A 22,092-nucleotide genomic window follows, 5' to 3' on the forward strand; every position below is an offset into this window, starting at 1 on the left:
TTCAAACTGACATGGACTATAAATGGAAAAATACACATGATTTCAAAGGTTTTGTACAACAAAAATATGTAAAAATCTCAAATTTTATACTAATTACATGCTTAAATAAAATTTTGAATATGTTGAGTTAAAGTATAGAGTTCAATGATTTTTAGTAACTTCACTTAGTGGTGAAAACATCATCATACATCAGTTTTAGAACATTGTAATCTCTGTAATATATCTCTCATGTCTATTTCCAGATATTCCATATTCCTAATCCTCAACCTCAGGCAACTACTGATCTATTTCCTGTCTATGAATTTGTATTTGTCTTTGGACATTTCATATAAATAGAATCATATAATATGTGGTCTCTTGTGTCTAGCTTCTGTCACAGTGCATAATCTTTTTGAGGTTCATCTATGATGCATCATGTGTCACTAGTTAATTCCTTTTTATTACTGAATTTTATTACATTGTATGGGTATACTGTACTTTGTCTATCCATTTACAAGTTGATGGACTTTTATGTTGTTTCCAATTTGGGGCTATTATTAAGGCTGTTACATCAACTGCTGAACATATGCATTCAATCCCACATGTAGAAGTGTTTTTGTTTCTCTTTGGCAGATACTGATGTGTGGAATTGCTGGGTTGTATGGTAGTTTATGCTTGACGTTTTCAGAAACTACCAAACTGTTTTCCAAAGTGGCTGTACCATTTTACATTCCTACCATCAATGTATGATTGTTCCTTTATCTTCATATCTTTGCCAATATTTGTTATTGTAGAGAGTGTGAAATACCTTATTTTGGTTTTAATAGGCATTTCCTGAATGACGTATGATTTTGAGCATCTGCTCATGTATTTATTAAAAATTTATGTATCTGCTTTGTTGAAATATCTGTTCATATCTTTTGTCCATTTTATGATCAGATTGTTTGTCTCTGTAAGAGTTTTTTGTATATTCTGGATACAAGTCTTTTAATGGATAAGTGATTTGTAAGTATTTACTTCTAGGCTGTTGCTTGTCTTTCCATTTTCTTCATGATGTCTTTTGAAGTGCTAAAGTTTTGAATTTTGTTGAGATCCAATTTATCCATTTTTAAATTCTATGCACTATACTTTGTTGAACAGACTATCTTTCTCCTCCGCAATGAATTGTCATAACATCTTTGTATAAAATCAATTGACTATAAATATAACAACTTATTTCTGCACTCTCAATTCAGTTCCATTGTTCCAAAGCTATCTACCATACAATAACTTGAGCTATCTTTCTAAAAGTCTGCTCATGTCTTTTTTTTTTTTACTTTTGAAATCCTTTAATAGTTTCCCTTCTAAGGAAAAGTTACATCAAAATCTCCTGCATGTTAAAATGCAGATTAATGGGTACTATACAGACCAACTGAATGAGCTTCTTTGAGCAAACTCAAAAAAAAGTTTTCAAAAACATTTTAATGAAATTCTGTTATATTAATATTTTAAGAATCGTAACAGTTGTAGCAGAAAGCCAGAAAATAGTATTGTTAAAATATTAGTTACTCATCACTTCTAAATACTGAAATACACACAAATAATAAATAGTAATGTAAATTATTTAACTTTGAGATGTTTATATCAATCATGATTCAATTCTATGATCAAATTAACTGGGCTTATTACATGTAGAAAAATTATGGTATTTTATGAAATACCTTTAAAATTTTTTTTAAACTACAAAAATCTGCTCAAAGATTATACAATGTGCTGGTTACTGCATTTTATTTAAGGTTATCTTTTTAGTGTATATAAATATTATAATCTCGAAATATGTCCTTTGGAATTAATTAATTTATTGAAGTGCAGTTTTGCCAACTTTACAAATATCATAACAACTTTCTCAATGGCATTCTTACTAACGAGACAGGGGGAAACTCATTTGCTGCTTTAAATGAAAGATTACTTACTGCTCTTTTTCTAGAACACCCTGTAATCCAAGGCACAGTAAGGTTTCCTGAAATCTGTGGAAACAACAAATGGAATCTCAGTAAGGTATGCATTGACACTATTGGAATGCTGATCAACACCAAAGAATTCATACAAGATGTCAAGATAGGTCTGCATTCAGAGCATATCTCCCATGTGGGCAATGCTGTTACCTTATTGAAAGCAAGAGATTTAAAAGGCTTTCCTTTGTGGGAAAATTCAAGAAGTAGTGCAGTTGCTCTGAAAATAATTCAAGAAAAATTTGAAGACATTTTTCAGGCCTGGAAGTACCCGGTTTGGAAGGTTTGGAAATCTATGGACAATAAAATTATTATAATAAAAATGCAGTGTTCTGTGGAATAAATGTTACAATAATTAAATAATTAACTATAGTCATCATACTGTATATTAGCTCTCTAGGTTTATTCATCTTACATAACTGCAAGTCCCTTTTTACATAGAAACTACTAAGGTGAATAGCTAATAACACCTTATTACATCAGCATTGCTGCTCAAGGAGATAGATGCCACTCTCATAGGATTCTGGGGAGTGTTTAAAGAGACCAAGGTGCTTCTGTGAGCTATGGCTCAGGTTAGTCTGGACTTAACCATACCTTTTCCTGGGACACACAAGAATTAGGGAGTACTCCAGACTCTCACTTTGCCCTCTCCTTCCTTTCCAAACATGTGCTTCCTGAGAGACCGACAAGTCAAATCAGCCTTGCTAAGTGGTAGTGGTGGTGGGAATGTGGTATTCAATCAAACGTTTATTGGTTTTGATAAATTATATTCAGTGATGGCCAATTAATTTGTATTATGCTTACTGATAAGAAGTGATGATCAAACAGTCAAAGTAAATAGTAGAGTAATACCCTCAATTATTCAAATTTCAGGTAAAAGAATACTGTCCCTGGCCACCAGACCTTCCATTTTACTTTGAGTTCAAAATGCATCAATATGGTAGGGACAGGGTAAAAATGATATAAACTCCAAATAATAGTTGTAAGGAAAATTTTTATTAAAGTTAAAATCCCATTATGGTAAAGTGACAATTAACTAGAATCCTTGAGGGTCATGAGAAGGTTTGAATAATTGATTTTTTGAAATGGTGAACAAGAGTGAAGAGAAAATTTCTACAGAAAAATTCTTTAAAAAGTATACTTCTTGTCCTCCCACTAATACTTGGTATATGATACAATGTTTGCAAAGTAAATTGACTGCTAGTCTCAATGAAGGAGGTAAATCTGCTAAAATAATCACATAATATACTCTTGAAAGAATAGAGATATCCAACTATTTTGGAATATTTGTGCACATACTTCTATCTATTAGTGAGGATATTTTAAAACTCATTATGTAAAGTTGCTAGAGAAAACATGTTAAACCAAATGCATTGCAACCACCCCATAAACTAGTAACTAATAAAAAGTTAACATGAAACCATAACAATGATACACATAATAAACATGGTAATTGAATTTCTTTAAACATGGATCTTATACATTTTAAGAATATAAAATGTGGTTTCTTGATTAAGTCAGTTGTATGTAACCAAGAAAATGGAAGACTCCTATAAACACCTTAACATACAAATATTATAAATTCCATGTGATTTGGGAAGAGATGAAGTTTCATTTTTTTGTTTTATAATTCTGTGACAGCAGTTACATGATACTCAAATGCTATATTCAACTACCCTCTATTATTTACTTTAAATCTATTCTTCAGTTCCTTATGTTTCTGCTAAAACTTAAGAATGGTCAAGCATAGTAGCTAAATTTGTAGGCTTTTTTGAATCATAGTACTGTATAAATATTTCCCTCAAATTTGGAACGTTTTCTTTGGTGCAAGAGTGATGAGAAGGTTTCTCCCTCACCAGAAGCTATAAAATACAGTATTTAAAACGAGTTGGAAAATATACTTATCATTTAAGTGATATTTAAGTTCCAAACACACTTTTCAACACCCTGGTTTGGAAAATTGCAAAATGAATCTACAAGACTAATTTAACAAATATATTAGAATTTACATATCCAAATGAGTACTTTGTGTTTCAAAATAAAAATCTTTGGAAGTTATAAAGTCATTACAGTGATGTTGCTATTGTTGAAAGCACTTTGGGAGCTTTTCTTTTGGAGTTGTTAGTTCATGACTCACCTAGATATTCTGTCTCATTCATATTCTCTTTGTTTTAACTGAAAATATAACAGCTCAGATTGAACATCCATATTATTCACTAAACATGTCTCAGAATGAATTCTATTTTCCAAAATCAAATTTTCCCTGAAATGATGAAGATTTGTCACCACTGAAAGCACTTATAAGAATCCCACAGGTCCTTAAAGCAATTGTAAAAGAAATTCAAAAACTTTTTGATAAATTGAACATTATTGAAATAAGTATAGATAACTTTCCAAGGTAACTAATTTGAATTCTCTTCAAATATTTATCAGACATCTCTGTACTAGGTGCTGTTTTAGGTGCTACAGGAAATAAAAACATGGGTAAAACATAATTTCCTGGAGGGCAAGAACTATGATCTAGAGGGAAAGATAAGACTGGTATATGAATGACTGTAATACAAAGATAAATATGATAAGTGCCACAAGGGAGGTACAATAAATGAAGTGCAATAGGAGTTAAAGACACGGCAAAATTACATCAACTTGAGAATTTATATCTCAGCTGAACCTTAAAACATGAGTAGAATCTTGATAGAAATAAAAGAGCATTCCAGGGGTAAAGAATGGCATGAATACTGTGGAACAAAAGGATAGGGTGTGTTTGGGAATGGTGAATTTAGCTAGAACTAGAAAGGGAGTTAGGGTCTTTGTGGAGGCCATGAATGCCAAGGTACATTTATATCTAATTCTATAGAAAATGGGGAGTCATTGAAAGTTTTTAAGCAGATGAGTTATATGGTCAGAATTGTACTTTTATACATTAGGATGATTAATGTGACTAAATGTGTATAATGAATTGAATAAGTATGGAAACTTTCACAATAATTTAGGCAAGAGGTAATCTAGGCTTGGAACTAGGTTAGAGGAGGTAGGAATTGAGAAGAGAAATATAAAACATATTTCTAAAGAAAGGTCTTGTGCATGAGATAGAAGATAACTAGACAGTCTGGAGATTACTGGAATAGTCTTTCTTTGGCCATCATAAAACTGCCTCCACAAATGGCTGTCCTGCTCAAACTAATGGAGAGTTGCAGAGTCACAACTTTGAATGTGAATGCAAGGAAGTGCCTAATGTTGGAAATCTGCTTCTCTTGGCTAAAAGTGGATACACTAACGTATGTAACACACTAATTTTGATGTAAACTGGAGTCACATCATATGGATAGTTAAGATTTGTGAATCCAGCTATAACACTTACCTTTCTCATAGAAAATTATACTTAAAATAGATACCATATATCAGAATATTAATTATACTTTTTATACACACATTATTATACATGGTTATACATTCACAGGAAAGCATGCATATAGTTACTTTTGTGGATGATTTAAGGAATTTTTAAAAGCATTTTTACTATATTTCATTTTATACGATTTAGACCCTACATATGACTCTGTTGCAATATTTCTTCTAGACTATGAGATTCTTAAGGACAAAGTATCATGTTTAAAACAATTTAGTCTAATTATTTTTATATAGTAACACAGAGAATATACACAAAAAAACATTTGTTTGATTTCAAAAATCTTTGTTAGAAAGACAATTCTACACATATCATAGGTATTATATTTTTAAAACTTCAGAGCAGTTCATGGGTCTAACAAAGCTCTTATCTGAAATATACTATATTTTATATAAGCCAGGAAAATTAAGTATATTATTAATAAGCATATGCTTAAAGAGAAATTGATAATCTGAAACCCTCAGACAATAACCATGTCTCTCAGCAAAGTTCATCAGTAAGTGATTCATAAATTAATGTTTTAGCTTTCCATCAGTTGTTTTGGTATCACGTGAGCATTAAAACCTATCAAACCTATCAAGCATTCTGCTTTAATCAGCAGGGCTTCCTAGATGTCTTTCAATTATGAATTATAGAGCATAGAGGACACTGCTGGGCGTGTGGTAGGCAATCAATAAATATATGTTGATTGAATTAACTTGTGCCTTTATTATTAACTAGCTTCACTTGCCATAATTCAAAAAAGGCCAAGAGTGAAAATATACAAGAGACCATTATATAGGGTAGGCAGTTGGGAGGAAGGGGGTTCATTGTTTCTGGTTGAGAACAATGTGTTCTGGAGCAAAGAAGAAAAGAAGTACGGGCTTATTTAAAAATATTTCCCCTCGTCTCTCTACCAAGTCTAGAAAAGCTTTCAGAAACTAAATAAGCTTACAATTGAAATTTTAATATTACTACTTTTGGCTAAGGAACTAACAACCTTTTTTAAGTATATGGATTGTTCTTTTTTTTTTTTAAACATCTTTATTGGGGTATAATTGTTTTACAATGGTGTGTTAGTTTCTGCTTTATAACAAAGTGAATCAGTTATACATATACATATGTTCCCATATGGCTTCCCTCTTGCGTCTCCCTCCCTCCCACTCTCGCTATTGCACCCCTCCAGGCTGTCACAAAGCACCGAGCTAATATCCCTGTGCCTTGCGGCTGCTTCCCCCTAGCTATCTACCTTACTACATTTGTTAGTGTGTATATGTCCATGACTCTCTCTCGCCCTGTCAAAGCTCACCCTTCCCCCTCCCCATATCCTCAAGTCCGTTCTCCAGTAGGTCTGCGTCTTTATTCCTGTCTTACCCCTAGGTTCTTCATGACATTTTTTTTCCCTTAAATTCCATATATATGTGTTAGCATACGGTATTTGTCTTTTTCTTTCTGACTTACTTCACTCTATATGACAGACTCTAGGTCTATCCATCTCATTACAAATAGCTCAGTTTCATTTCTTTTTAAGGCTGAGTAATATTCCATTGTATATATGTGCTACATCTTCTTTATCCATTCATCCGATGATGGGCGCTTAGGTTGTTTCCATCTCTGGGCTATTGTAAATAGAGCTGCAATGAACATTTTGGTACATGACTCTTTTTGAATTTTGGTTTTCTCAGGGTATATGCCCAGTAGTGGGATTGCTGGGTCATATGGTAATTCTATTTGTAGTTTTTTAAGGAACCTCCACACTGTTCTCCACAGTGGCTGAACCAATTCACATTCCCACCAGCAGTGCAAGAGTGTTCCCTTTTCTCCACACCCTCTCCAGCATTTATTGTTTCTAGATTTTTTGATGATGGCCATTCTGACTGGTGTGAGATGATATCTCATTGTAGTTTTGATTTGCATTTCTCTAATGATTAATGATGTTGAGCATTCCTTCATGTGTTTGTTGGCATTCTGTATATCTTCTTTGGAGAAATGTCTATTTAGGTCTTCTGCCCATTTTTGGATTGGGTTGTTAGTTTTTTTGTTATTGAACTGCATGAGCTGCTTGTAAATTTTGCAGATTAATCCTTTGTCAGTTGCTTCATTTGCAAATATTTTCTCCCATTCTGAGGGTAGTCTTTTGGTCTTGATTATGGTTTCCTTTGCTGTGCAAAAGCTTTGAAGTTTCATTAGATCCCATTTGTTTATTTTTATTTCCATTACTCTAGGAGGTGGGTCAGAAAGGATCTTGCTGTGATTTATGTCATAGAGTGTTCTGCCTAGGTTTTCCTCTAAGAGTTTGATAGTTTCTGGCCTTACATTTAGGTCTTTAATCCATTTTGAGCTTATTTTTGTGTATGGTGTTAGGGAGTGATCTAATCTCATACTTTTACATGTACCTGTCCAGTTTTCCCAGCACCATTTATTGAAGAGGCTGTCCTTTCTCCACTGTACATTCCTGCCAACTTTATCAAAGATAAGGTGTCCATATGTGCATGGGTTTATCTCTGGGCTTTCTATCCTGTTCCATTGATCTATCTTTCTGTTTTTGTGCCAGTACCATACTGTCTTGATTACTGTAGCTTTGTAGTATAGTCTGAAGTCAGGGAGCCTGATTCCTCCAGCTCCTTTTTTCGTTCTCAAGATTGCTTTGGCTATTCGGGGTCTTTTGTGTTTCCATAGAAATTGCGAAATTTTTTGTTCTAGTTCTGTGAAAAATGCCACTGGTAGTTTGATAGGGATTGCATTGAATCTGTAGATTGCTTTGGGTAGTAGAGTCATTTTCACAATGTTGATTCTTCCCATCCAAGAACATGGTATATCTCTCCATCTATTTGTATCATCTTTAATTTCTTTCATCAGTGTCTTATAATTTTCTGCATACAGGTCTTTCGTCTCCTTAGGTAGGTTTATTCCTAGATATTTTATTCTTTTTGTTGCAATGGTAAATGGGAGTGTTTTCTTGATTTCACTTTCAGATTTTTCATCATTAGTATATAGGAATGCCAGAGATTTCTGTGCATTAATTTTGTATCCTGCTGCTTTACCAAATTCATTGATTAGCTCTAGTAGTTTTCTGGTAGCATCTTTAGGATTCTCTATGTATAGTATCATGTCATCTGCAAACAGTGACAGCTTTACTTCTTCTTTTCCGATTTGGATTCCTTTTATTTCCTTTTCTTCTCTGATTGCTGTGGCTAAAACTTCCAAAACTATGTTGAATAAGAGTGGTGAGAATGGGCAACCTTGCCTTGTTCCTGATCTTAGTGGAAATGCTTTCAGTTTTTCACCATTGAGGATGATGTTTGCTGTGGGCTCGTCATATATGGCCTTTATTATGTTGAGGAAAGTTCCCTCTATGCCTACTTTCTGCAGGGTTTTTTTCATAAATGGGTGTTGAATTTTGTCGAAAGCTTTCTCTGCATCTATTCAGATGATCATATGGTTTTTCTCCTTCAATTTGTTAATATGGTTTATCACATTGATAGATTTGCGTATATTGAAGAATCCTTGCATTCCTGGAATAAACCCCACTTGATCATGGTGTATGATCCTTTTAATGTGCTGTTGGATTCTGTTTGCTAGTATTTTGTTGAGGACTTTTGCATCTATGTTCATTAGTGATATGGGCCTCTAGTTTTCTTTGTGACATCCTTGTCTGGTTTTGGTATCAAGGTGATGGTGGCCTCTTAGAAGGAATTTGGGAGTGTTCCTCCCTCTGCTATGTTTTGGAAGAGTTCGAGAAGGATAGGTGTTAGCTCTTCTCTAAACGTTTGATAGAATTCACCTGTGAAGCCATCTGGTCCTGGGCTTTTCTTTGTTGGAAGATTTTTAATCACAGTTTCAATTTCAGTGCTTGTGATTGTGTGTTCATATTTTCTATTTCTTCCTGATTCATTCTTGGCAGGTTGTGCACTTCTAAGAATTTGTCCATTTCTTCCAGATTGTCCATTTTATTGGCATAGAGTTGCTTGTAGTAATCTCTCATGATTTTTTTTATTTCTGCAGTGTCAGTTGTTAGTTCTCCTTTTTCATTTCTAATTCTATTGATTTGAGTCTTCTCCCTTTTTTTCTTGATGAGTCTGGCTAGGGGTTTATCTATTTTGTTTATCTTCTCAAAGAACCAGCTTTTAGTTTTATTGATCTTTGCTATTGTTTCCTTCATTTCTTTTTCATTTATTTCTGATCTGATTTTTATGATTTATTTCCTTCTGCTAGCTTTGGGGTTTTTTTGTTCTTCTTTCTCTAATTGCTTGAGGTGCAAGGTTAGGTTGTTTATTCGAGATGTTTCCTGCTTATTAAGGTGGGCTCGTATTGCTATAAACTTCCCCCTTAGAACTGCTTTTGCTGCATCCCGTAGGTTTTGGGTCATTGTGTCTCCATTGTCATTTGTTTCTAGGTATTTTTTTATTTCCTCTTTGATTTCTTCAGTGATCACTTCATTATTAAGTAGTGTATTGTTTAGCCTCCATGTGTTTGCATTTTTTACAGATCTTTTCCTGTAATTGATATCTAGTCTCCTGGCATTGTGCTCAGAAAAGATACTTGATAGAATTTCAAATTTCTTATTTGCTGGGTAGAGTAGTCTTGGTTGCAGGTTTTTCTCCTTCATCACTTTCAGTATGTCCTGCCACTCCCTTCTGGCTTGTAGGGTTTCTCCTGAGAGATCAGCTGTTAACCTTATGGGGATTCCCCTGTGTGTTATTTGTTGTTTTTCCCTTGCTGCTTTTAATATGCTTTCTTTGTATTTAATTTTTGACAGTTTGATTAATATGTGTCTTGGCGTATTTCTCCTTGTATTTATCCTGTATGGGACTCTCTGTGCTTCCTGGACTTGATTAAATATTTCCTTTCCAGTATTAGGGAAGTTTTCAACCATAATCTCTTCAAATATTTTCTCAGTCCCTTTCTTTTTCTCTTCTTCTTCTGGAACCCCTATAATTCGAATGTTGGTTCATTTAATGTTGTCCCAGAGGTCTCTGAGACTGTCCTCAGTTCTTTTCATTCTTTTTTCTTTATTCTGCTCTGCAGTAGTTATTTCCACTATTTTATCTTCCAGGTCACTTATCCGTTCTTCTGCCTCAGTTATTCTGCTATTGATCCCATCTAGAGTACTTTTAATTTCATTTATTGCGTTGTTCATCGTTGCTTATTTCATCTTTATTTCTTCTAGGTCCTTGTTAACTGTTTCTTGCATTTTGTCCATTCTACTTCCACGATTTCGGATCATCCTTACTATCATTATTCTGAATTCTTTTTCAGGTAGACTGCCTATTTCCTCTTCATTTGTTAGGTCTGGTGCATTTTTATCTTGCTCCTTCATCTGCTGTGTGTTTTTCTGTCTTCTCATTTTGCTTATCTTACTGTGTTTGGGGTCTCCTTTTTGCAGGCTGTACGTTCGTAGTTCCCGTTGTTTTTGATGTCTGTCTCCAGTGGCTAAGGTTGTTTCAGTGGGTTGTGTAGGCTTCCTGGTGGAGGGGACTAGTGCCTGTGTTGTGGTGGATGAGGCTGGATCTTGTCTCTCTAGTGGGCAGGTTCACGTCTGGTGGTGTGTTTTGGGGTGTCTGTGGCCTTATTATGATTTTAGGCAGCCTCTCTGCTAATGGGTGGGGTTGTGTTCCTGTTTTGCTAGTTGTTTGGCATAGGTTGTCCAGCACTGTGGCTTGCTGGTCGTTGAGTGAAGCTGGGTGCTGGTGTTAAGATGGAGGTCTCTGGGAGATTTCCACCATTTAATATTATGTGGAGCTGGGAGGTCTCTTGTTGACCAGTGTCCTGAAGTTGGCTCTCCTACCTCAGAGGCAGAGCCCTGATACCTGGTTGGAGCACCAAGAGCCTATCATCCACACGGCTCAGAATAAAAGGGAGAAAAAGTAGAGAGAATCAGTAGAAGTATGAGGAAAGAAAGAAAGAAAGGAGGAAAGGAAGGAAGGAAGAAAGAAGCAAAGAAGGAAAGAAAGAAGGGAGGGAGGGAGGAAGGAAGGAGGGAAAGAAGGAAAAAAGACAGAAAGAAGATACAGTAAAAATAAAATAAAGTATAATATAGTTATTGAATTAAAAAATATTTAGGAAAAAAAAGAAAAGGGACGGATAGAACCTTAGGACAAATGTTGGAAGCAAAGCTATACAGAGAAAATCTTACACAGAAGCATACACATACACCTTCACAAAAAGAGGTAAAGGGGGAAAAATCATAAATCTTGCTCTCAGAGACCACCTCCTCAATTTGGGGTGAATCGTTGTCTAAAGGAGGGAAGGAAGGAAGGAAAGAAAGAAAGAAAGAACGAAGGTAAAGTATAATAAAGTTATTACAATTAAAATTAATTATTAAGAAAAAAAATTTTTTTTAAAAACCATGGACGGATAGAGCCCTAGGACAAATGGTGGAAGCAAGAGTATACAGACAAGATCTCACACAGAAGCATACACGTACACATTCACAAAAAGAGGAAAAGGGAAAAAAATCATAGATCTCGCTCCTAAATTCCGCCTCTTCAATTTGGGATCATTCCTTGTCTATTCAGGTATTCCACAGATGCAGGGTATATCAAGTTGATTGTGGAGCTTTAATCCGCTGCTTCTGAGGCTGCTGGGAGAGATTTCCCTTTCTCTTCTTTGTTCTCACAGCTCACAGGAGCTCAGCTTTGGATTTGGCCCTGCCTCTGCGTGTAGGTCGCTGGAGGGCGTCTGTTTTTTGCTCAGACAGGAAGGGGTTAAAGGAGCCGCTGATTCGGGGGCTCTGGCTCACTCAGGCCGGGGGTGGGGGGGGAAGGAGGGGCACTGCGTGCGGGGCGGGCCTGCGGCGTCAGAGGCGGCTTGACGTTGCGGCAGAGGCCGGCGTGACGTTGCTCCAGCCTGAGGCCCGCCGTGCGTTCTCCCAGGGAAGTTGTCCCTGGATCTCGGGAACCTGGCAGTGGCGGGCTGCACAGGCTCCGCGGAAGAGGGGTGTGGAGAGTGACCTGTGCTTGCACACAGGCCCCTTGGTGGCGGCAGCAGCAGCCTTAGCGTCTCGCGCCCGTCTCTGGGGTTTGCGCTTTTAGCCGCGGCTCGCGCCCGTCTCTGGGGTTCGCGCTTTTAGCTGCAGCCCGCGCCCGTCTCTGGAGTTCCTTTAAGCAGCGCTCTTAAACCCCTCTCCTCGCGCACCAGGAAACAAAGAGGGAAGAAAAAGTCTCTTGCCTCTTTGGCAGGTGCAGGCTTTTTCCAGAATTCCCTCCCGGCTAGTCGTGGTGCACTAACCCCTTCAGGCTATATTCAAGCCGCCAACCCCAGTCCTCTGCCTGCGCTCCGTCCAAAACCGAAACCCGAGCCCCGGCGGGTGAGCAGACAAGCCTCTCGGGCTGGTGAGTGCCAGTTGGCACCGATCCTCTGTGCGGGAATCTCCCCGCTTTGCCCTCCGCACCCGTCGCTGTGCAGTACTCCGCGGTCCCGAAGCTCCCCCCTCCGCCTCCCACAGTCTCCGCCCGCGGAGGGGCTTCCTAGTGTGTGGAAACTTTTCCTCCTTCACAGCTCCCTCCCACTGGTGCAGGTGCCGTCCTTATTCTTTTGTCTCTGTTTTTTCTTTTTTTCTTTTGCCCTACCCAGGTACGTGGGGAGTTTCTTGCCTTTTGGGAGGTCTGAGGTCTTCTGCCAGCCTTCAGTAGGTGTTCTGTAGGAGTTGTTCCACATGTAGATGTATTTCTGGTGTATCCGTGGGGAGGAAGGCGATCTCCGCGTCTTACTCTTCCGCCATCTTCAAGGTCCCCCCTGGATTGTTCTTATATTAAGTCATATGAAATTAGTGTTTATAAAAGTTTACTAGCCTGACAAATTCTTGCAATTGACAACCAAGATGCTATTTGTTTTTTTCTATATTATTTTAGTAGTTAAAAATTCACAAACCATAAGAGATTAAGATCAGAGAAACTGGAATTCTGAGACATTTCAATGGAATTATAAAAAGTACACATATATGGCATAACAAGCCTGATTTCACCACACTGATTCTAGAGGTACTGGCTGTTAAAAATAATGGAAGGATATAAGTAAAATAATATAAATTATTATGTGGAATGATTAAGTTCTGATGCCAAGGACCTGGGGAGTTTACAATTATAAATCTGGATCCCCTGAAATTATACTCTCAAAAATATTTTAAAATATTATCTCAATGCTACTCATGTAAAAAAAATTGAGAAAATATAAAAATTCTTTACTAACTTTAGAAAATAAAGTGTCAAATGTTAGCTTTAAGTTCTACATATATTTTTACAACTGAAATTAAATGTTTTATTACATGTACACTCAGAGATCAGTTCCTTAAAATACAGCAAAAGATTTATAGCTCTTACCAAGCTACAATCCTTGCTGGGCTAGACTAGCATTCTTAACATGAATCATGGTTTCTTGTCTTTGCTTTTGCACATGGATCCACGTTGAACCAAAACATAGGCATTTAAAAGAAATCAAACAAGATGGTTGTTTGTTGCACTAACACTATATGTACTGATACACTTACTCTGTAATTTAAAAAACAAACAGCAGCAAGATGAAAGTTTAAGCAGACCTAGAGTCTCATCCCTCTTCCCTGGAAACATCAAATTAAAAACTACAGATTGACAAGAATAACATCATTGTAGAAATTAGTCAAATATCTTACAGCAACCAAGCAAATAAACAACCAAGAAAAAGCCATACTAAAAATGTAGGAAATTTCACAGCATTTTAAAAAGTGTCACACTCTCTTCCTTGTGTAGCATGACATGGATGAGGGAAAGTGTTGGCCTTGTCACCAGTCCCCTTATGTGAACCAAAGAGAACAGAGTAGACAGAATTTACAACATTCTAACCTGGCTTTGGGCTCCTTGAGAGATTCATCTCTTTAGCTCCTAACTTGGAGCTCGCATAGCCAAAAGTGGCACAACTCAGATCTCAGGCTAGGAGAAGTAGCAGGAAGCATCAGGCAAGACTCAAGAAAACGGCAAGAAGACTATAGACCCATATACACCTGGAGAAAGAGATTACTGATTGATGAATATGCTAGATCATCTAAGGATCTAGGATAAGCAAGAATGAGAATCTTCAGAAAATAAAGATATTTAAAGGTAGCTGCGTACAGAGGGGAATCAGTACAAAGCATGCACACAGGACCAGGGGAGACACATGTCCAGGAAAGGCCTACAAAGACCTTAAGCCTTTACACCAGTCTAATTAGTGAAAGTCTTCAACTGTGCAGACCCAGACTACAAAGACTGGGGGAAGTGGTGGTTTATTCAAATGCCCAATTTAAAAAAAAATCACAAAATATACAGAGAAATAGGAAAACATCAGCCATTCAAAAGAACAAAATAAATGTCCAGAAAATGTCCCTGAAGAAACATGAACATTGGATTTACTACACAAATACTTTAAAACAATTATATTAAATCTGCTCAAAGAAATAAAGAAAAACATAAAGAAATAAGGGTGACAATATATGTATAAAATGAGAATATCAGCAGAAATAGAGATTATAAAAGGAACCAAACAGAAATTTTAGAGCTGAAAATACTATAACTGAATGGAAAAATTAACTGAAGGAGTTCAACAGAAGACAAAAGAGGTGGAAGAAAGGATCAGTGAACTTGAAAAGAGGTCATTTCATATTATGAAGTTTGAGGAGCAAAAAGGAAAAATAATTCTTATCAATAAAAATGTAAACAGGGCCTAAGGGACTAATGGGACATCAAAAGCAGACCAATATATGCATTATAGAAGTCCCAGAAGGAAGAGAGGAAGGCAAAGAGACAGAAACATGATTTGAATAGATACCTGAAAACTTCCCAAATTTGAGAAAAGTAATTGATATATAAATCCAAGCAGTTTAAAAAACTCCAAGTAGGATAAACACAAAGAATTCCACACAGAGACACATTATAATCAAACTGTCAAAAGACAAGGACAGTGAAAGAATACTGGAAGCAGCAAAAGTGACTCATCACATACAGGGGATTCTCAATAAGATTATACGGGGATTTCATAGCAGAAAGCTTGCAGGTAAGAAGGAAGTTGGATAATATATTTAAAGTGGTAAAAGAAAAAATTATCAACTGAGAATTATATATCTAGGAAACTGTCCTTCAAAAATGAAGGAGAGGGCTTCCCTGGTAGCACAGTGGTTGAGAGTCCGCCTGCCGATGCAGGGGATACGGGTTCGTGCCCCAGTATGGGAAGATCCCACATGCCGCGGAGCCACTGGGCCCGTGAGCCATGGCCGCTGAGCCTGTGCTCTGCAGCGGGAGAAGCCACAGCAGTGAGAGGCCCAGGTACTGCAAAAAGGAAAAAAAAAATGAAGGAGAAATTAAGACATTTCTAGATAAATATAAGTTGAGTGAGTTTATTACCACTAAATATGCTCTGCAAGAAATGCTAAAGGGAGTGCTCCAAGTTGAAATGAAAGGACACTGGACATTAAGTTGAAGCCATATGAAATTATAAATTTCTCCAGTAAAGGTAAATCCATGGACAAATATAAAAACAAGTATTAATGTAATGTTTGGTTTGTAACTCCACTTTTCATTTTTCTACAGGAATTTAAAGATGAAGCCATAAAATAATTATAAATCTGTTAATGGGTACACAATATATAAAAATGTAAGTTGTGATATCAGTAAAATGGTAGGACAGAACTGTAAAGGATTAAAGTTTTTGTATGCAATTGAAGTTACTATCAATTTAAAATAGATTTTTATAACTTTAAGACATTATATGTAATCCCCATGGTAAACACAAAGAAAATATGTATAGAATATATACAAAAGGAAATGAGAAAGGAACCAAAAAGAGTTACTATAAAAAAGACAGTTAAACAGGAAGGAAAGTAGTAATGGAGGAAATGAGGGACAAAAATATTTAAGGCATTCAGAAAATAAGTAATATAATGGCAATAGTAAGTCCTTCACTATCAGTAATTACTTTAAATGTAATTGGATTGACTTTCCCAATTAAAGGACAGATTAGAAGAATGGATTAAAAAAACAGTATCCAACCATAGGCTGTCTACAACAGACTCACTATAGATCTAAGGAACCTTACCTTACAACATATACAGAATTAGCTCAAATGGGACAAAGGCTTAAACATAAAAGCTAAAACTATAAACATTTTAGAAGAAAATATAACAGCTTCCTGATATTGGATTTGGCAAATGATTTCTTAGATATGACACCAAAAGCATAAGAACAAAATAAAAACTAGATAAATTGAACTAGATCAAAATTAAACACTTTTGTGAATCAAAAGGATACTATCAGCAGAACGAAAAGGTAACCAATGAAATGGCAGAAAATATTCGTAAATCATATATCCAATAAGGAGTTAATATATAGAATATATAAAGAACCCTTACAATCTACAACAATACAGAAGCAATCTGATTTTAAAAAGGCAAAGGAGGATCAAATTAAAGGAAAGAATGGAGTAGGGAGGAAATGAAAGTATAAGAAGAGAAAAAAATACAAAAGAGACTGGAAGAAAAACAATAGAAAAATCAATGAAAACAAATTTTTTTAAAAGAGCAATACATTTAAAAAGTTCAGGCAGATTGACTGTAGTATGTTGACTGGTGACTGTCAAAAAGATATGTCCATGTCTTAACCACTGGAACCTATGAATGTGACTTTATTTGGAATGAGGGCCTTTGAAGATGTAATTAAGTTAAGGATCTTGAGGTGTGATCATCCCAGATTATTCAGGTGGACTCTAAATCCAAGGACTAGTATCCTTACAAGAGAAAGAAGAGAAGAGATGAGAAGAGGTCATGTGAAGATGGAGGCATAGGTTGCAATTATGCAGTTACAAGTGAAAGAATACCTGGAGCCACAAGAAATTGAAAGAAGCAAGGAAGTATTCCCCCCTTGAGCCATCAGAGGGAGTATGACCCTAATGACACCTTGATTGCAGATTTCTTGACTCCAGAACGGTGAGAGAATAAGTTTCTACTGATGTAAGCCACTCAATTTGTGGTTATTTGCTATAGAAACTCTAGGAAATTAATACACTAACCAAAGGTAAAGGAAAGAGAAATGAGGAACACAAATTACTAAAATTAGGAATGAAAGAAGGCACTCTCTACCAAACTTACAAACATTTAAAACATGAAAAGGGAATACTATGAAAACCCTTATGCCAACAAACTAGATAACTTATCCAAAATAGATATCTAGAGAGACCTAAAATCCCCAAAGTGATCCAAGAATAAATAGAAAATCTGAATGGGCTTAAACAAATAAAAAATTTGTAATACCAAAATCTCCAACAAAAAAGTCTCAGCGGGCTTCCCTGGTGGCGCAGTGGTTGAGGGTCTGCCTGCCGATGCAGGGGACACGGGTTTGTGCCCTGGTCCGGGAGGATCCCACATGCCACGGAGCGGCTGGGCCTGTGAGCCATGGCCGCTGAGCCTGAGCATCCGGAGCCTGTGCTCCACAACGGGAGAGGCCGCAGCAGTGAGAGGCCCGCGTACCGCGAAAAAAAAAAAAAAGGTCCCAGCTAAGATGGCTTAATTGGTGAATTCTACCAAGCATTTAAAGAATTAATAACAATTCTTTACAAACTAATCCAAAAATCAGGAGTGAATACTTCACAACTCATTCTATGAGGCCAGTATTGCCCTGATATCAAACCAAAGTATTATGATAAAGAAAGCTATAAGCCAATATCTCTTATGAATATACCCCCAGAAATCTTCAACAAAATAGTAGCAAACAAAATCCAGCAACATATAAAAAGGATTTACACCATGCTTAAGTGAAATTTATCCCAGGAATGCAAAGTTGACTGAACATCTAAAAATCAATTAACATAATGTATCATATTCCTAGAATAATGGAAAAAAATCACATGATAACCTCAATGGGCATAGAAAAAAACATTTAAAAAAGATTATTCACAATGACCCACTGGGGCTTATCCCAAGAGTTTATGGTTGGTTCAACATATAAAAACTAATCAGGAGTGAAGCCACTAAGATGGGACATAGGTCTTTCTTGACTTTGCTCTCTCTCACAAGAACAAATAACAACTATTACTGGACAAGACATCACAGAGAAAATCTTAGAAAAGTGCAGTGAGGATGGAGCAGCCCCTTGCACCACAGAGAACAGACAGACCACATTAGAATGGTAAGAGGAACGGCTACATGCTGACCACATTGCCCCTCCCCCAAGATGACACAGCACCACACCAAGAGGTTTCCTCTTAGTCCACAGTTCTTCCAGTGGAAAGACAGCACTCAGGGTAGACATCCAGCATCTCCTGCATTGTGGGTCACTTCTTGGTATTCCCCACTCTGGTCTATCCTACAGGGATTATGGGGGAATTTGTGGGGCTTGACCACTATGAATCTGATTGTGATGGAGGAAAGGGGAGAGGCTAGCAACAACCAGAACTTGAATCTTTGTAGACCAAGATCCTACCTGGAACACCCAAGTAGTGGCCCCAAACAGTGGCTTTGCTCATCTGCAAAGCCAAGTCAATGGCATAGTCTGACCAGGGAACTTGACAGGGTGCAGGTCTGCCTGATTTTGCTCCTAAAAGGAAGAGCATTCCCATCCTGGAGCCTGGTCTTCCCCGACTCAGGCAAGGTAGCTGAGTCATAGCCCAAACCACTGTTGAGCATAGCTCCCAGCCCCATCTGATCAGAAAGGCTGGTCAGAAGACCTGAAAACTACATAGTCCAACAACACTCAAGCAGAGTATGGCAGGCAGAACTGATGACCCACAGAGAAAACTTAGGGGCACCGTTCAGCCAGAAGACTTGACAAGGGGGTCAGCTGATTCAAGATGACAAATAAAGAGCCTTGCCTAGCTTGGAGTCAGTTTACCTGTTCTGCCCAGTCAGGGGAGTCAATTTTAGCTCCACCCTTTGCTAAGTATAGCTCCAGGCCCCTCAAGACAAGAGACCCTGGCCCAGAATACCTGAGAGCCTTCTTGGGGCTGGCCCTCCTGTTCTTCCCAGGCAGGGGAGCTAGTTAACAAGCCTGCTCACTGCTGAGTGTACCTCTCTGTCTTGCCCAACAAGAAAGCCTGGCCAAGACACCTGGAGAGCCCAACAATGCTCGAGTGGAGAGTCCAGCAGGCAGAGTTGATCATCGACAGGGCAAAGCCAATGGCCCCATTCAGCCAGGGAACTTGACAGAGTGGGTTACCTTGAGTCAAGACCAAAAACAAAGAGTTTTACCAGCTTTGGAGCTGTTTCTCCAGCTACCCACAGGTAGGGAAATGAACTCATAGTCCTGTTCACAGCTCTCAGTCTGCCCAATCAAGGAACTTAATGAGAGTACACAGAAAGCTACACAGCTAATTCAACAGCCCCGTGCACAGTGGCACTCAAAGAGAGCACAACCCATGGCTTCCCCATCTGCAAAGCAAAACCACAGGCCTCATCTGACCAGGGAGTTCAGTGCACACTCTGGCATGATTCTGTTCCCCAAAGAATGAGCTGTATAGGCCCTTGGTGCTATCCTGCTGCCCTGCCAGGGCAAAGAATCAAATTAATAGCCTCACCAACTACTGAGTATACTACCTAAATCTGACTATCTAGTAAGCCTGTCCAGAGAATACAGACAACTGCAGAGCTGTTATATCCTACAGCCTCACTTGGGTAGGAAACCAAGCCAGCAGTACTATACAACCATTCACGGCCAGCTGCATCCCACCCAAACAAAAAGCTTGGTCAGTGGCCTCACCTAAAAATAGACCTTGATAGCAAGCCCTACCACATGTCTGAGGACATAACCAGCAGAAACATCCAGAAACCCAACCTGAGATGACTGGTGAAGAACTGTCTCTGCCAGAGAGAACCTGTAAAGTCTGAAAGACACAACTTACTCAAATGTGCAGATACCAAAGAATCAACAGTCATAAAATACCAGGTAAACACAATACCTTCAAAAGGAACTAATAAAACTCCAATAACTGTGCTAAAGAAATGGAAATCTTTGACTTTTCATACAAAGAATTCAGAATAATGTTCTTAGAGAAGTTTAGTGAACTACAGAAACATATGTACAAATGAAATTAGAAAAACAGAACATAAACAAAATGAATTACAAAGAAACAGAAACAATAAGAAAACAACAACAACAATTAACCTTAGAGACGCAAATTACAGTGACTGAAGAATTCAATAGAGAGCTTCAAAGGAAGACTTGATCACAAAAAAGAAAGATTCAGTGACCTAGAAGACCAGGAAGACATTTTAAATTATCCAGTCAGAGAAGCAAAAACAGAAAAAGAATTTAAAAGAATGAAGAAAGCCCAAATAATTTATATGACACAATGAAAAAGAATATATTATGGGAATTCCAGAAGGAGAATATTTTGAAAGTAGCAAAAGAGAAGAGAGAAGTTATATACAAGGAAACCCCCATAAGACTAAAGGCATATTTCTCAACAGAAACTTCAGCCTAGAAAAGAATGGGATGATATATTCAAAATACTGAAAGAAATAAGCTGTCAGCCAAGAATTCTATATGTGACAATGCTATCCTTCAGAAGTGAAGAAAAAATATTTTCTTGAATAAATGAAAGCTGAGGGATTTCACTAGACTTGCCTTAGAACAAAATGCTAGGGAGAGTTCTTTGAGTGGAAGTTAAAAGACACTAATTAACATCATAAAAATGTACAAAGGTAGCATAAAACTCACTGCAAGTGGTAAAGATATAGTCAAAGTTAGATTCTGTAATATGGTAATGGTAGTGCATAATTCACATACAACTGTAGTTTAAAAGTTAAAAAATAGAGACAGTAAAAATTAACCATAACTATAATAATTTGTTACTGGTTATGTAATATAAAACTATGTAAAGTATAATATCTATAGCCTAAAATGTCAGCTGGAGGAGAATTAAAAGTGTAAAGTGCAGCCATTATGGAAAACAGTATGGAGGTTCCTAAAAAACTAAAAATAGAACTAACACTCCTGTGTATATATCCAAAGAATATGAAAACACTAATTTGAAAAGATACATGCACTCCAATGTTCATAGCAGCATTATTTACATTAGCCAAGTTATGGAAACAACCTAAGTGTCCATGAACAGATGAATGGAAAAAGAAGATGTGGATGGAATGGAATATTACTCAGCCATAAAGAAGAATAAAATTCTGCCATTTGTAACAGCATGGATGGACCTAGAGAGTATTATGTTTAATGAAATGTCAGAAAGAGAAATACAAATAATCTATGTCATCACTTATATGTGGAATATAAAAAATAAAACAAACAAATATATATAACAAAACAGAAACAGATTCATAGATAAAAAAGCAAACTAGTGGTTACCAATGGGGAGAGGAAAGGAGGTACAGGAAAAATAAGGGTATTAGATTAAGAGATACAAACTACTATGTATAAAACAGATAAGGAACAAGGATATACTGTACAGCACAGAGAAATAGCCATTATTTTGTAATAACTTTAAATGGAGTAAAATCTATAGAAATATTGAATCATGAGGTTGTACACCTGAAACTAATATAATACTGTAAATGATCTATACTCCAATAAAAAGTATAAAGTTTAGGAATGCTATTGAAGTTAAGTTGTTATCAATTAAAAATAGGGTGTTATAATTTTAAGATGTTTTATGTAAGTCTTATAGTAACCAGAATGGAAAGATCATGTAGTAATTACAAAAAAAGAACATAATAAATCAAGGCATACTGATACTAAAGGACATTATAAAAAAATCAGGATAAGAAATAAGGAACAATGGACCTACAAA

At 36.8% G+C, this 22,092-nt stretch overlaps 1 protein-coding gene across 1 annotated transcript in view; it reads right to left on the reverse strand.

The window, feature by feature from the left end:
• The window catches only part of HDX (highly divergent homeobox), a 181,590-nt gene that overhangs the window by 101,431 nt on the left and 58,067 nt on the right, over positions 1-22,092 (reverse strand). The window contains exon 4 of the mRNA XM_029241093.1: positions 1,932-1,985. Within this exon, the coding sequence (XP_029096926.1) occupies positions 1,932-1,985 (54 nt within the window). The remainder of the gene's footprint in view (positions 1-1,931; positions 1,986-22,092) is intronic.

This window comes from Monodon monoceros, unplaced genomic scaffold (assembly GCF_005190385.1).
Source record: "Monodon monoceros isolate NGI ecotype Baffin Bay Population unplaced genomic scaffold, NGI_Narwhal_1 Super_Scaffold_22, whole genome shotgun sequence".
Taxonomy (NCBI): domain Eukaryota; kingdom Metazoa; phylum Chordata; class Mammalia; order Artiodactyla; family Monodontidae; genus Monodon; species Monodon monoceros.